The following is a 13,963-nucleotide window of genomic DNA, read 5'->3' as shown; positions in this document are numbered from 1 at the left end:
GTGCCACAACAGTTTTATTTGAGGTCCATAACAGTACATTGTACTAAGCAATTGTTGGCTCATTAGTTTGTGATTCACATGCACTAAAATTCACCAGAATGCAGGAAATTAAGTCTTTGTAACAAAAAATTTCCTGGTGGGGGACCCCCAGACCCCCCGCTTAAAAAGTGGCCTGATTGGGGCTATATTTCGCGCTATATCTCCCGGTATGAATTATTTCCCCAGTCCGGCCCTGCCTGTGCAACTAAGGAACAACATGCCATTTGTTTACATTCAATGAGATATCCACCATTTGAAAGACCTGGGCCCCGTTCCCCGTACCTGGTTCAACTAAGTCGATCAAGATGTCATTATCCAGATTCAGTTAACCCGATGTTTGAAGCCGGGATTTTCCTGTTCCTCGAAGGTGGATTCAGTCTCGTTAACTCAAGCCAGACTTGAGACCCAGGATAAGTGCGCGTGCCCGCCTCAGCCGAGAAGGCAGCAAGTGTCGAGAGCAGAGATCCTGATTCTCTAGCGGCATTGATTGATTAATTGATTTAAAACTTTAGTAACATATTGCAGTACGGCTCAATCGCCTCGCCGACAAGTTAAATGCGTTATCTATATGCTATTTTAAGTCCCTCATTACCTCAATCAATCAGATTATATTTCTTTAAACTTGCCTGCTGGATTGAATAATCAAATGAGATCTTGCTAGCGAAAATAATTAGTTAAACTGTTATACAAAATAACGATACGGCTCTCTTCCCATTGATTGATGTATAGTCGATCTTTTACTTATCTCCACTGTGGTGTAACGGGTTCTTCTTTTGACTTTCACGCAGACGACCGGGGTTCGAAACCTAGTCTTCCCCTTCTTTTTGCGATGTAGGAATAATTCAATTTGGTGCACGTTGAGAGCTATATAAATAATGACATCCTCAATGCATGTAGATTTATAATATTTTAACTTGAAACTAGGCTACTTTGGCGTATAATCATTAATATTATATTCCAAAAAATTATATTGGAAACACGGGGTTTCAAACACCGGTCGCTGGGTTGTCAGGATTGAGCACTACCGCTGAGCCACTGTGCCAGATGGGATAAATTCATTGTTTATACATTAATGAACGAGACAAGATCCACAATCCACGCATAGACACTTCAATTTTATGCTTGAATGAAACACAATCCAGGCGCTCCATTAAACATCCACAGCGGAGAATATGAAAGGAATCAGAGCCAAACGAGCGATAGGTTTCAATCATTAAAAATATCCCCGCGGGATTCACATTTGCAATGCTGCGCGTTGTTAGAATAACCACATAATGTGTACATCGCACCGAGCGAGCGCCACGGTATATATACCGTGCATTATTTAGGACAAAGTGAATTTAGTATCAGCATTTTGGGTCTATTTTACATTTCAAAAGCCCCCTCTGGAAGAATGGAGCACAAAAACGTAATTCAGAATGGTATAAAGCAGATCCTAGACTGTGGGAATAATTTCAGGAAACGCGCTGTCACTTTCTTTACGGGGGCGTGGCTGTGCTTCATCCGGCTAACTTGAACTTAAACCCTGCTTTCGACCAGGCTCAAACTTTTGGATCTGTTGTCATGGTGATTTGGACAATCCAGGTACGGGGAGCCGGAAAGTCCGGCTTAAGTCAGACTTAACCGAAAGTTATCCGGCTAACTCAGTTATCCAGGTACGGGGAACGGGGCCCTGACCTTATAAAACAGTTGCATTCTAGAGGATGTAATCAACTGCACTTTGGAAATATTGAGCAGTCAACATAGGGTAACAATAATCAAAAATGGGTGTATAGCATTTTGGAATAATTTTCAAATATAAAATGAATCCACTGTAGATGCTATAGTTGATGATATAGATGCTATAGTTAATGATATTATAGATGCTATGGATGATGATATAGATGCTATAGAGGATGCTATAGATACTATGTATGCTCTATAGGTGATGATATAGATCCTATAGATTATAATAGATGCTGATATAGATACTATAGAGCAATAGATGAATAGATGATGATATACAGTAGATGCTATAGCTGATGATATAGATGCTATAGATAATTATATAGATGCTATAGATTACGATATAAATGCTATAGATGATGCTATATAGATGATGCTATAGATGCTATATATGATAATATAGATGCTATAGTATAGATTGATTGATTGAAAACTTTATTAACAGATTGCAGAATGGTAATACAGTACAGCTCAATACACACAATTGTTAAGGGGATGCAGACCAGAGAAAGACTTTCGTCTTGTTTACATCAGGGTCCCCCATTTTCAATTAATCAGGACATATATGACATACATGACATACAGATAGACAGTACTGCTACATCTATACATTTATGACATACCAGATTTGCAAATACGGTACTGTTTGTGATACAAAAAGAGTCCAGAAAAGAGAGTATATACATTTGACGTAAAAACTGTACATTGGGGGAGGTTGGGTAGGTGGGGTGGGGTTGGGTGGGTGGGGGGGCTGTACATTGGAGGTGGTTGGGTGGGTGGGGGGGGGGGGGGGTTGGGTAGGAGGTAGGTAGGAGGTAGGTAGGGGTGGGTGGGGAACACTGTACAACTAAGCAAAACTGTACATTGGAATATTGACAAAACCATACTTGGTAATTTACTGTACATTGGAGGGGGTTGGGTTAGGACATTTACAGGGGCCAGTTTCGAATTGCAGTCTCCCGTAGGTGTTCTTTGAGAGTGGTTTTGAAAGTGGGTAGTGATTCACATTCCTTTACAGCTTTGGGTAGGGCGTTCCACATTGATGTGGCATAATTGCTAAACGTGTTTAGTCCCTTGTTTGAGCCGAATCTGGGTTTAACATGATTTGTGGAGCTCCCTCTGGTGTTGTGATCATGGTATTCACTGACCTTTGGGAAGTATTTTGACATGTACATGGGTACCTTGGTCGTGTAGTGTATCTTGTAGACCAGGCCCATTGCAAGTTGCTGTACTCTGTCGTCTACTCTAAGCCATCCTAGGTTGTCAAAGTGGGCAGGGGTGAGGTGGGTTCTAGGAGTAAGGTCAAGCAGTAGTCTGACCAGTTGTTTTGTGATGTTTGTAATTTTGTTTTTAGCGCCTTTGAGGTGCTTTGGTACCATGAGGTGCACGCATAGTTGTAGTACCCTTGAATGAGTGCTCCTGCCAGAGTCTTCAGGGTATTCTTGTTTACCAGAGAGGAGATCCGGTACAAGAATCGAGTTCGTTGGTTGACTTTTTTTATTACATTGGATGCCATTTTGTCACAGGAAAGATTCGCCTCTAGGATGGAACCCAGGTAGGTAATTTCATCTTTCCTTGTGACAATATTGTCACCCTTGCTGAGTTTGTTATTTGAAGCGAAGAGAATGGACTCTGTTTTGCCCATGTGTAATGATAGTTTGTTATCAGCGAGCCATATGCAGATTTTGCCTAGTTCCGAGCTGAGGGTTTTTTCAACCTGTAACTTGTTCTTGTCAGAGACCAGCAGGGCTGAGTCGTCTGCGAACAAGAACAAGTTGCAGTCACAAGCTGACGACATGTCATTTGCATAAATTAGGAACAGTAGCGGTCCTAGTATGCTTCCTTGTGGAACACCACAGCTCACTGTGAGGGGGGGGGGATAGGGTACCGTTTATCTCCACCATCTGTTCTCTCCCCTCCAGGTAGGATTGCATCCAGCTCACTGATAGACTATCAAAACCAATTGCTTTTAGCTTGTCAATCAGAATGGAGTGATTGACAGTGTCGAAGGCTTTTTGTAGGTCCAGCATGACCATGCCGCAGTATTTGCCCGCGTCCACCTCTTGTTTGATGTGGTCGTTCAAATAGAGAAGGCATGTGTCAGTGGAGTGGGATGTTCTGAAGCCAGATTGGAATTCGTAGATTAGATTTTTTTTCCGCTAGGTACTTTTCAACCTGTTCGTAGACTATTTTTTCCATGACTTTCGAGATGGAGGTAAGAATAGAAACAGGGCGGTAGTTGCCTGATGGTGATATAGATGCTATAGATGATGATGATATAGATGCAATAGAGCAATAGATGATGATATAGATGCAATAGACGATTAAATTAGATGCTATATATGCTATAGATGATTATATAGATGCTATGGATGCTATATATGATGATATAGATTATATAGATTATGATATAGATGCTATAGATGATGATATACTGTAGATGCTATGGATGCTATAGATGATGATATACTGTAGATGCTATGGATGCTATAGATGATGATATAGATTAGGCTGCACGATTAATCGATTTTAAATCGAAATTGCGATTTGGAATGATGCAATTATCAAATCGGCAACACAAAGAAAATCGCTATTCATTCATTTGTTTTGCTTTTTTTTTTACATTTGTTTAACCAGGAAGTCCCATTGAGATACAAGATTGGTTTGAGAGAGGGAGTTAAGGGGTTTTAGATTGTGTGTTGTGAAGTTTAGACTTCAGAGAGGGAGAGTAAAGTACAGAAAAAAAGGTACCGTTGGGTACCGGTATCGATTCCCAGGTAAAAAGAAAAATGGTCAGACTCGGTGTCCCGAAAAGACCCATGCGTAGGCCAGATGCAAGCCGCATTTTACAATAAATCTCTGTGGGGCTGCTTAATTTTTTTATTATTATAATCGCAAATTTAATCGCAATCGCAATATCTGTCAGAAAAATCGCAATTAGTTTATTTCCCAAAATCGTGCAGCCCTAATATAGATGCTATAGATGCGCATGTCTTGATGGTCAGTCTTCTGAATTGTCAAGACTCCTGTTCGTTTCTCTCATTGTGACTGTGCAGGTCTGCATGATTTCGAGGCCCAGAAGAACCACGAGGTGAGTGAGTTCCGGGCCAGCATGCGTACGTTCTGTGAAGACAAGGCCATGGAGCGACAGATGCTGCCCTGGTACCAGTGGCTGGAATACAGCTTCCCATGTGACCTGGAGCCTCGCTCCTCTCTGCCAGAGTCGGGGAGCATCAAGTCCAAAAGCACCAAGAAGATCTTCATCAATGTCAAGTTTGAGAATTGCGATGTGAGTCCAGTCTTGAGTCTTACTCCAAATAGATGGCCCTAAATAGATGTCCAAATCTGCACCTTGCAATTTCCATGAGACATATTTGTATTGGGCAGAGGGCGTTAGGGAAATTAAATCTAATCTTCGTGGTTTGATCATTTAACTGCAGTAAGCACGAAACCTTCGGTTGGAAAATTTTGTGGTTCTACCTTATATAGATACATTCCCGAGGATAACTTCAGGTAAAAGTGAAGGTATCTGGAAACCCCCCTCCCACACCACCAGCACCACTTTACAAACCATCAGAACTTACTGTAGAACCGATACATCTATTTGAGCTGTTGGTCTTTGGTTCCCACAGGAAAGCTTCGTGCTCCAACAGGGTCCCCAGGACTTCCCAGTGGCTCTGATGAAGACGGCCCTCAAGAAGAAGGCCACTATCTTCCGCTCCGTCCGGCAGGAGCCCGAGGACTACACTCTGCAGGTCAATGGGAGCTGGGAGTTCATCTACGGGAAACACCCCCTGTGCCAGTTCAAAGTGAGTGACCGCAATAACAAACCTCAATGAACATAGTCCACTGGGGGGGGGGTAAGCGGGTGGCGGCTGGGTCTTTTGTATTCTGTCTGTGCGGGTCTGCTCTGTGCGGGCAGTCTATTAAACCTGAAATAGAAAGTAATTTGTTGTCAGATCAGGAGTGGGGTGACTCAAGGCTTTGGTGGCAGGAGTATCTGCTGTTGGTTTTTTGAAACTCTACCTGCGGGTATGAGTCATATCTGACTAGCGCCCCCGCAGAGGGGGAACTGCATCCATCCAGGCATAATGAGATTTCAGCTACATTAACTCACTGCAAATGAACAGCCCCCAGGAGTCAACCCGGTGCACTCTCTGGACACTGCAGAATATCTGCTGGTGAACTTGAGTGAAGGCCAAACCAGTAAAAACACATCCTTCTGTCCTCTCCTCTCTTCTGCGTCTCTTCCCTCAGTACATTTTCTCCAGTTTGAGAGGCGGCCAGAACCCTCACCTGACTATGGTCCACAGTTCCACCATCTCCAAGTATCAGGAGGAGCAAGGCGGCATGTGCAGCCAGGTGTCCAAGAGCCGCTCCTTGTCCAAACCTCCCCCGCTGCCCCTGAAGAAGGTGAGAGGTTAGCTCGTTGGACCGCTGCCATCTTTCATTAACAGAACAGCTACTCTTTTTCTGTCTCTGCTCGGTTGTTCCTCAACCAGGCCGTGGACTTTGGCAAATTCTCGAAACACACTGTTCAGCAGAATGTTGATAATTGACTTTGTTCACATTGACTTGAATCTACGTTATATTTGGTCATTGCATGTGTTGCTAAGAAAAAACAATCCACCTCGTTCATCACAGATTCGTTACATTCAGCACCAATCGGTCACTCTCTTTCTGGGTTTGTTCCTCATTTTTCTTTATTTTCTTTTTTACACTTTGTTTTGTAAGTGTAAAGAATATTGTAGCCGTTTCTTTTGTCAGATTGCCCGAAAGAAACTGAGGTAACCCTTCACTTAGTGTTAAAAAGGATAATCCAGCTACCCAGGGACTCACATACTGGGTGTTATTTCATGTCCATCCAGTATTGTGGTTTCTGAGATATTGGAAGCAGATATTATTACCATGTTAATAATGCGGAAGTGGAAGTCAATGGAGGCATGAAACATGTGTCTGAAAAATCCCAATTTAATATATGTTTACTATGTACTATGTTGTGAAACCATTGCAAAGCTGCATGGGAGCAGGCATGTGCACACATAGAGCCCAAGGGGTGCTTGAGCATCTGCCCTTTTGAGCCTCATAAAAAAGTGCCATTAAAAAAAAAACTTTTTTCTTTTTTTTTTTCTTTTCTTTTTTTACCGTTACGCATATAGACTGCCCTTCCAACTGGAAAATGTCAGGATAGAATCAAAATATTAGGTAAAGAGAGAGAGATGCCCCATATTCCATTGCAGTTTGCATGGCCTCCTCAGCGTGCCTCTCCGCGGACCTATATTTTATGCATAGCGTGGGTGGTGATGATGATGATGATGATAGAAACCACTGTGGCGCATACAGTTGAATGCTGGTATTACACTCATTGAGGGACACGAAGAAGTCAAGTCCAATGGGATTTGGGAATCTCAAATACAAATCGGGATTGGAATAAAAAATGCATTTATATTAAACAATACAGAATATACAGCACTTCTTGGGGTCTGTAGGGTAAGCACTTATTCCCTCCCCCATGAACATTTATGGAGATGTATGGGCCTTTTAAGTCAGTGATAAAAGTGTCTTTCAAGGATAAGTGAGCTCCTGCACTGGTTATTATAGTTCAATATTCAATATTTGATCACCAAAACCCCCCAAAAAGCATAAAAAGGCCCCCCCCCGCCCGAAAAGGGCCCTTAAAAATCGGGCTTGCACGCTGCATGCTCGGTTAAAAAAACACACAGGTAGTTTCAAGTTTCAAGTTTCTTTAATAGTTGTCATACAGAAGTACAGAATACTTTTGTACAAAATGCTTCTTACTGTTGCGCTCCAGAGACTGTGCATGACAAGATAAGTATGAAATAAAAACATAGTAAAAATTAGAAGTAAAAAAAGAGGTCACAGTGTTCAGTTTAGACATATGTACAATGTTCGTAGACGTAGTTACCATACAATATACAATACTGTGCAGTGTACTAATACAATACTATATAGTGCAAGGCATAAATGGACGAGGTGCAGTTTAGGTACAATTCACAGTAGGTGTACGAGTTGTAGTGCAAATCCTTTATCAATAAATATAAAGTGTAAGTGTGTTTGTGTGATCTAAAGTGTGGAGAGTGGGTGCTGCAGTGTGTTGTTTGTTTGAGTGAGTGTGTGCGTGTGGGTGTGTGTGCTGTGTGCATTTGATGGTTGTTGCATAGTGATTATTGTTCGTTTAGCGATTATTGTTCGTTTAGCAGCCTGATGGCCTGGGGATAGAAGCTCCTTCTGAGTCTTTCTGTGCTCGCCATAAGACTCCGGTATCGCTTGCCTGACGGCAGCAGTTCAAAGAGGCAGTTGTTCGGGTGGCTCGAGTCCTTAATAATTCTCTTAGCCTTCCCCTTGCACCGCTTGTTGTAAATGTTCTGGAGGGTGGGAAGCCCCCCTCTAATTGTGCGTTCGGCTGAACGTGTCACTCTTTGTAGTCTGCTACGGTCTTGTGCAGTGCTATTCCCAAACCAGGAGGTGATGTTGCCGGTCAGGATGCTCTCTATTGTACATGAGTAGAAGTTCCTAAGGATCTTCTGACTGACTTGGAACTTCCTTAGGCGCCTGAGGAAGTAGAGGCGTTGTCGTGCCTTCTTCACAACACTGTCAATGTGTGTGGTCCATGTCAAGTCCTCGGATATGTGGGCTCCGAGGTACTTGAAACTGTTCACTCTCTCAACTGGTGCCCCGTCGATGCTGAGGGGGCTGTAGTCCTTGACCCCCGACCTCCTGAAGTCCACAATCATCTCTTTTGTTTTGCTGACGTTCAGGGAGAGGCAGTTCTCCTGACACCACTGTGACAGGTTCTCTACCTCTTCCAGGTAGGCCCTTTCGTCGTTGGCAGAGATCAGGCCCACCACTACTGTGTCATCAGCAAATTTGATGATGGTGTTGTTGTTCCGCTGTGCTACGCAGTCATGTGTGTACAGGGAGTAGAGGAGGGGGCTCAGAACACAGCCCTGGGGGGCCCCTATGTTGAGCGTGATGGATGAGGAGGTGCAGTTGCCGGCTCTTACCACCTGGGGTCTGCCCGTCAGGAAGTCCAGGACCCACTGGCACAGGTCATAGTTCAAGCCCAGGTCCCTGAGCTTGGCTATGAGTTTGGAGGGGACTATGGTATTGAATGCTGAGCTGTAGTCGATGAACAGCATTCTCACATAGTTCCCCTGCCTCTTGTCCAGATGTGATGCTGCTGTGTGCAGCACATGGGCTATGGCGTCCTCCGTGGACCTGTTGGGGCGATATGCAAATTGCAGAGGGTCCAGGTTGATGGGGAGGGAGGAACAGATGTAGCCCTTCACTAGCTTCTCAAAGCACTTCATGGCTATGGAGGTGAGGGCTACAGGGCGGTAGTCGTTGAGGCAAGCGGGCGTAGATTTTTTGGGTACAGGGATGATGGTGGACTTCTTCAGACAGGTGGGGATGACGGCCTGTTCCAAGGACAGGTTGAAGATGTCAGTGAATACCGGGGCCAGTTGGTCGGCACAGACTTTTAGGACGCGGCCGGGGATGCCGTCCGGTCCTGCTGCCTTCCTGATATCCACTTAAAAGGGCCTATAGTGCCCTTTTCAGCCTTTGAGCACTTGCCCCTCTAAAGTCCGGTGCACGTCCCTGCATGGGAGACATGCATTATGCTCCCATTGACTTCCACTATTGTTGCTAACTAAATGCCAACAATTATTGCTTCTAGAGCCAAAGCACTGTTGCAAGTGTTATTTTTATTTTTAAATTTTTTTTGATGCACTGAAATGCCTCCCCATTTGTGACCAATCGTTTTGACCCCTTATGAAACTGGATGACCTATTTAAGGCATACATAAAGTATTACAGGGGATATTGATGATTCATAATAACGTATTGTAAGTGTGGTTATCAACACAATACTGTAGTAGGTGATGATGACGGAGGACCTACATAAGTAACCATGATGGGTCTGTAATTAGTTTTACAGTGAGAAATAAACAGTTATCTTTTTATTTGATTCTTTTATTTTAAGTCTGTTTTAAAGAGATTCTAATGGCTCATACACTGTTATTACAGAGAGGAGAACAGGACTGAAGAGGTTCTGTTCAAGAGGGGAATTTACTTTTTTGGGGGGAAATAAACAAGTCCGCCACATACTCACAGCGTCGATGCAATACATATTGGTCCAAATAAGGAGTTTATGGTATTTGCATAGAGGCTATGGCTATGAGTGTGTGGTGATATTGTTTCAAGTTATAGCTCATACACTGTTCTAACGTATTTACAGTACAATCCATTAATATAACTGTATGCCTCAAGTGTCACTTGAAACAATAGCAATTGTTTTGTTAATTCAAGCTAACGAAGGAGCCCAAGGATGAACGTCTTGGAAGTGGAATATAGAAGAAAACGATGTTTCCTCCTGTCTGTCTTTCTAACACCAGAACACCTCCTCGTTGTGGTCCATTGAGGAGCCCTTCTACATTCACCTGGTGCAGGGCAGCCGAGTCAATGCAGATGAGGGGATGAAGGTTGGTGTGGTTTTGTGGGTGTTTTTCACACTATGAAGAGTGGCGTTTACTTGTTGTTTACCGGTGTCTCAATTTCAGTTGTAGGAACAAGTTTTTCTTGTTGTTGTTTTTTTACATGTAAATGATAGGGTCACATGACCCAGACCACATGTTTCCCATAATTCATCAAGGCGGTTGGTTGAAACTTCAAAACAGGAAGTGGGGAGGGCCTATCTGGCTTTCACGTTCCATTCTGAGGCCTAGATTCTTAGAAAAAGACAGGATTCACGCTCTTGGTGTGTGCCATTTTTTTAAATTTTTCGGAAGGAAAAAAAACTACACTGCAGACAAGGCAAGAAGGACCAGACCTGCCTTGAAATGTTTGATGAATGTCTCCATAGTTTGTTTAAATTTTGGATGTCTGATTGAAACACCCCTGCATGTTCATAAATGTGCATGTAATAAGATAACACTAGACAAACACATCATCTATACTGTATTATAATATAGTATTTTATCTATTATAATTACTTAATATATGTCAGATTTCTGTCGATTTCTGCTTTCTTTCGCTTTCTTATCATAATTTCATTATCAAAAAGTCTTGCCTATTGCTGTGACAATTTTGGCACCGAATTCGACAGACAAGAAGGGAAGTGAGTTAATGTGTGTCTGTGTGTCTGCATGATTCGGTTTTCTTTTTTAAACTAACTGTGTTACCGTTTAGATGGATTATTAAGTGAAAGTGCACTTCCGGCTGCTACCTTAAGGGCAGATCATGACTCATGGCAAATTTGGCCTGTCATATAATTTATATGTCATGTCTGCAGTTGGCAGGTTTAGGTCTGAAGAAATACCCCGGGGGAGAATATCCACTCATATATTAACTACATTTGGATTCAGACCAGTCTTCCTTGGCAATAGGCCAAACTTTAATGCTTGCACAATATTGAATTTTTTAACTCTGATCAAAATTGGCCCAATGGTTATTTATCCTTTTTGACCAGCTATAGACATCATTGAAAGGCATTACGACCTGCTTACATTAGGAAGGTGCAGACTTTGAATCATAACTTGAGAATGGCACAGGAAACTGAGTCATTTAGTGAAATGTGTGGACGTTTTTCACAGACAATTAAGATGAAAGCTATACCCCATACATTAAGATTAAAGGGACAATTAAAGATGAAAATGATACATGTTTGTTAGAAATCGGGAGTAATTTCAGTCCATTAAAAAAGCACTTGTACCAGGGTTTTGGTTTTTGAGATATTTACATTTAGTCATTTAACTTGTGCTTTTTTATTTAAAACAGAAAATGTTAGCATTTGTGAGCAATGCTAGTAGAAGTCAATGTGAGGTATGAAGTATGTCTCTGAAACATTAAGCCTACATGTAGCACCTTCCAAATAGTTTCCTAATTGAGTGAAATTTTATTTTTTTAAGATTAGAAAAGGTGTTCTCAATGGTCTTCCCTTGCTGTCAGCAGCCTTCTTCAGGTGTAATAACACCTGGGGTAGAAACCTGAAGAAGACTGCTGGTAACAAGGTGATATTGTCAAGAACAAGCACCTTTCAAGAACACCTTTTCTAGTCTTTTTATAAGAACCAAGCTCCTTAACTGCTTCACACCATAGTTAACTATGCAGGAGGACTTCAAAGTGATTTTTCAGAGACTTGCTTTGTACCCTGTGTACAACTGTGACAAAATGGCATCCAATGTAATCAAAAAAGTCAACCAACAAACTAGATTCTTGTACCGGATCTCCTCTCTGGTAAACAAGAATACCCTGAAGACTCTAGCAGGAGCACTCATTCAAGGGTACTACGACTATGCTTGCACCTCATGGTACCAAAGCACCTCAAAGGCGCTAATTTTTTTTTACAAACATCACAAAACAAACTGGTCAGACTACTGCTTGACCTTACTACTAGAACCCACCTCACCCCTGCCCACTTTGACAACCTAGGATGGCTTAGAGTAGAGGACAGAGTACAGCAACTTGCAATGGGCCTGGTCTACAAGATACACTACACCACTAAGGTACCCATGGACATGTCAAAATACTTCCCAACGGTCAGTGAATACCACGACCACAAATGAATGAATGAATGAATGAATGAATGAATGAATGAATGAATGAATGAATGAATGAATGAAAACTTTATTTAACAGATTGCAGAATGGGTACAATACAGTACGGCTCAATACATACAATTGTTAAGGGGATGCAGACCTGAGAAAGACGTTTGTCTTGTTTCCATCAGGGTCCCCCATTTTCAATTCATATAGACATTTATGACATACACAACATACATGACATTTATGGCATAGGGACATATAGGTATTTAGTACTGATACATTTGTGACATAAACGGTATTCAAATATACAGTACTGTTACCCCTAGATCCTGACAGAGTATATACATATGATGGGGAGGGGACTGTACATTAGGAGGGGGTGGGTGGGTGGGAGAGAAATATACATACGGCGGGGAGGGAATATATACATGCGGTGGGGAGGAGACTGTCTATTAGGAGGTGGTGGGGGTTTTGGGCATTTACGGTGGCCAGTTTCGAATTGCAGCCTCCCGTAGGTGCTCTTTAAGAGCGGTTTTGAATGTGGGCAGGGATTCACATTCTTTTACAGCTTTGGGTAGGGCGTTCCACATTGTTGTGGCATAATTGCGAAACGTGTTTAGTCCCTTGTTTGATCCGAATCTGGGTTTAACATGATTTGTTGAGCTTCCTCTGGTGTAGTGGTTGTGGTATTCACTGACCTTTGGGAAGTATTTTGACATGTACATGGGCACCCCGGTCGTATAGTGTATCTTGTAGACCAGGCCCATTGCAAGTTGCTGTACTCTGTCGTCTACTCTAAGCCATCCTAGGTTGTCAAAGTGGGCAGGGGTGAGGTGGGTTCTGGGGTTCAGGTCAAGTAGTAGTCTGACCAGTTTGTTTTGTGATGTTTGTAATTTTGTTTTAAGCGCCTTTGAGGTGCTTTGGTACCATGAGGTGCATGCATAGTCATAGTACCCTTGAATGAGTGCTCCTGCCAGAGTCTTCAGGGTATTCTTGTTTACCAGAGAGGAGATCCGGTACAAGAATCTAGTTTGTTGGTTGACTTTTTTTTATTACATTGGATGCCATTTTGTCACAGGAAAGATTTGCCTCTAGGATGGAACCCAGGTAGGTAATTTCGTCTTTCCTTGTGACAATATTGTCACCCACTGTAACTGAGAAGCCGTCGGTCTTGCTGAGGGAGCTCCACAAATCATGTTAAACCCAGATTCGGCTCAAACAAGGGAATAAACATATTTCGCAATTATGCAACAACAATGTGGAACGCCCTACCCACAGCTGTAAAGGAATGTGAATCACTACCCACCTTCAAAACCTCTCTAAGGCTCAGTCCACACGATCACAGGTATTTTTGACACAGAGGTTTAAAAAAAATAACCCTCCACGAGTGGTTAAAAAAAAAACGCATACTCACGGAACTGCTCAAATCCGCTACCGAGTGATGTAATATACATGTAGTACAATGCCAAACAATAGTTGGCGATGTAGTTCAAACATGAAGGCAATTTCAACCAATCAGAAGGGTTGAACGCCTCACTACGTTATAACGTCCTGCACAAAACAGAAACCAGCCATCTTTAAATTGCTTGCTTGAACATGAACATTCGCATTCATTATTTGTTTGCAGCAAGAACA

The 13,963-nt window shown here is 42.5% G+C and overlaps 1 protein-coding gene across 1 annotated transcript in view; it reads left to right on the top strand.

Annotated features, from left to right (window-relative positions):
* The window catches only part of pik3cd (phosphatidylinositol-4,5-bisphosphate 3-kinase, catalytic subunit delta), a 63,960-nt gene that overhangs the window by 14,760 nt on the left and 35,237 nt on the right, over nt 1-13,963 (top strand). Inside the window, exons 4-7 of the mRNA XM_084333332.1 lie at nt 4,821-5,053; nt 5,397-5,573; nt 6,022-6,177; nt 10,181-10,267. Of these exons, the coding sequence (XP_084189458.1) occupies nt 4,821-5,053; nt 5,397-5,573; nt 6,022-6,177; nt 10,181-10,267 (653 nt within the window). The remainder of the gene's footprint in view (nt 1-4,820; nt 5,054-5,396; nt 5,574-6,021; nt 6,178-10,180; nt 10,268-13,963) is intronic.

This window comes from Notolepis coatsorum (genome assembly GCF_963971535.1).
Source record: "Notolepis coatsorum genome assembly, chromosome: 17".
Lineage (NCBI taxonomy): Eukaryota > Metazoa > Chordata > Actinopteri > Aulopiformes > Paralepididae > Notolepis > Notolepis coatsorum.
Note: the sequence above shows the minus strand (reverse complement) of the source record. Positions and strands in the feature narration are given on the sequence as shown.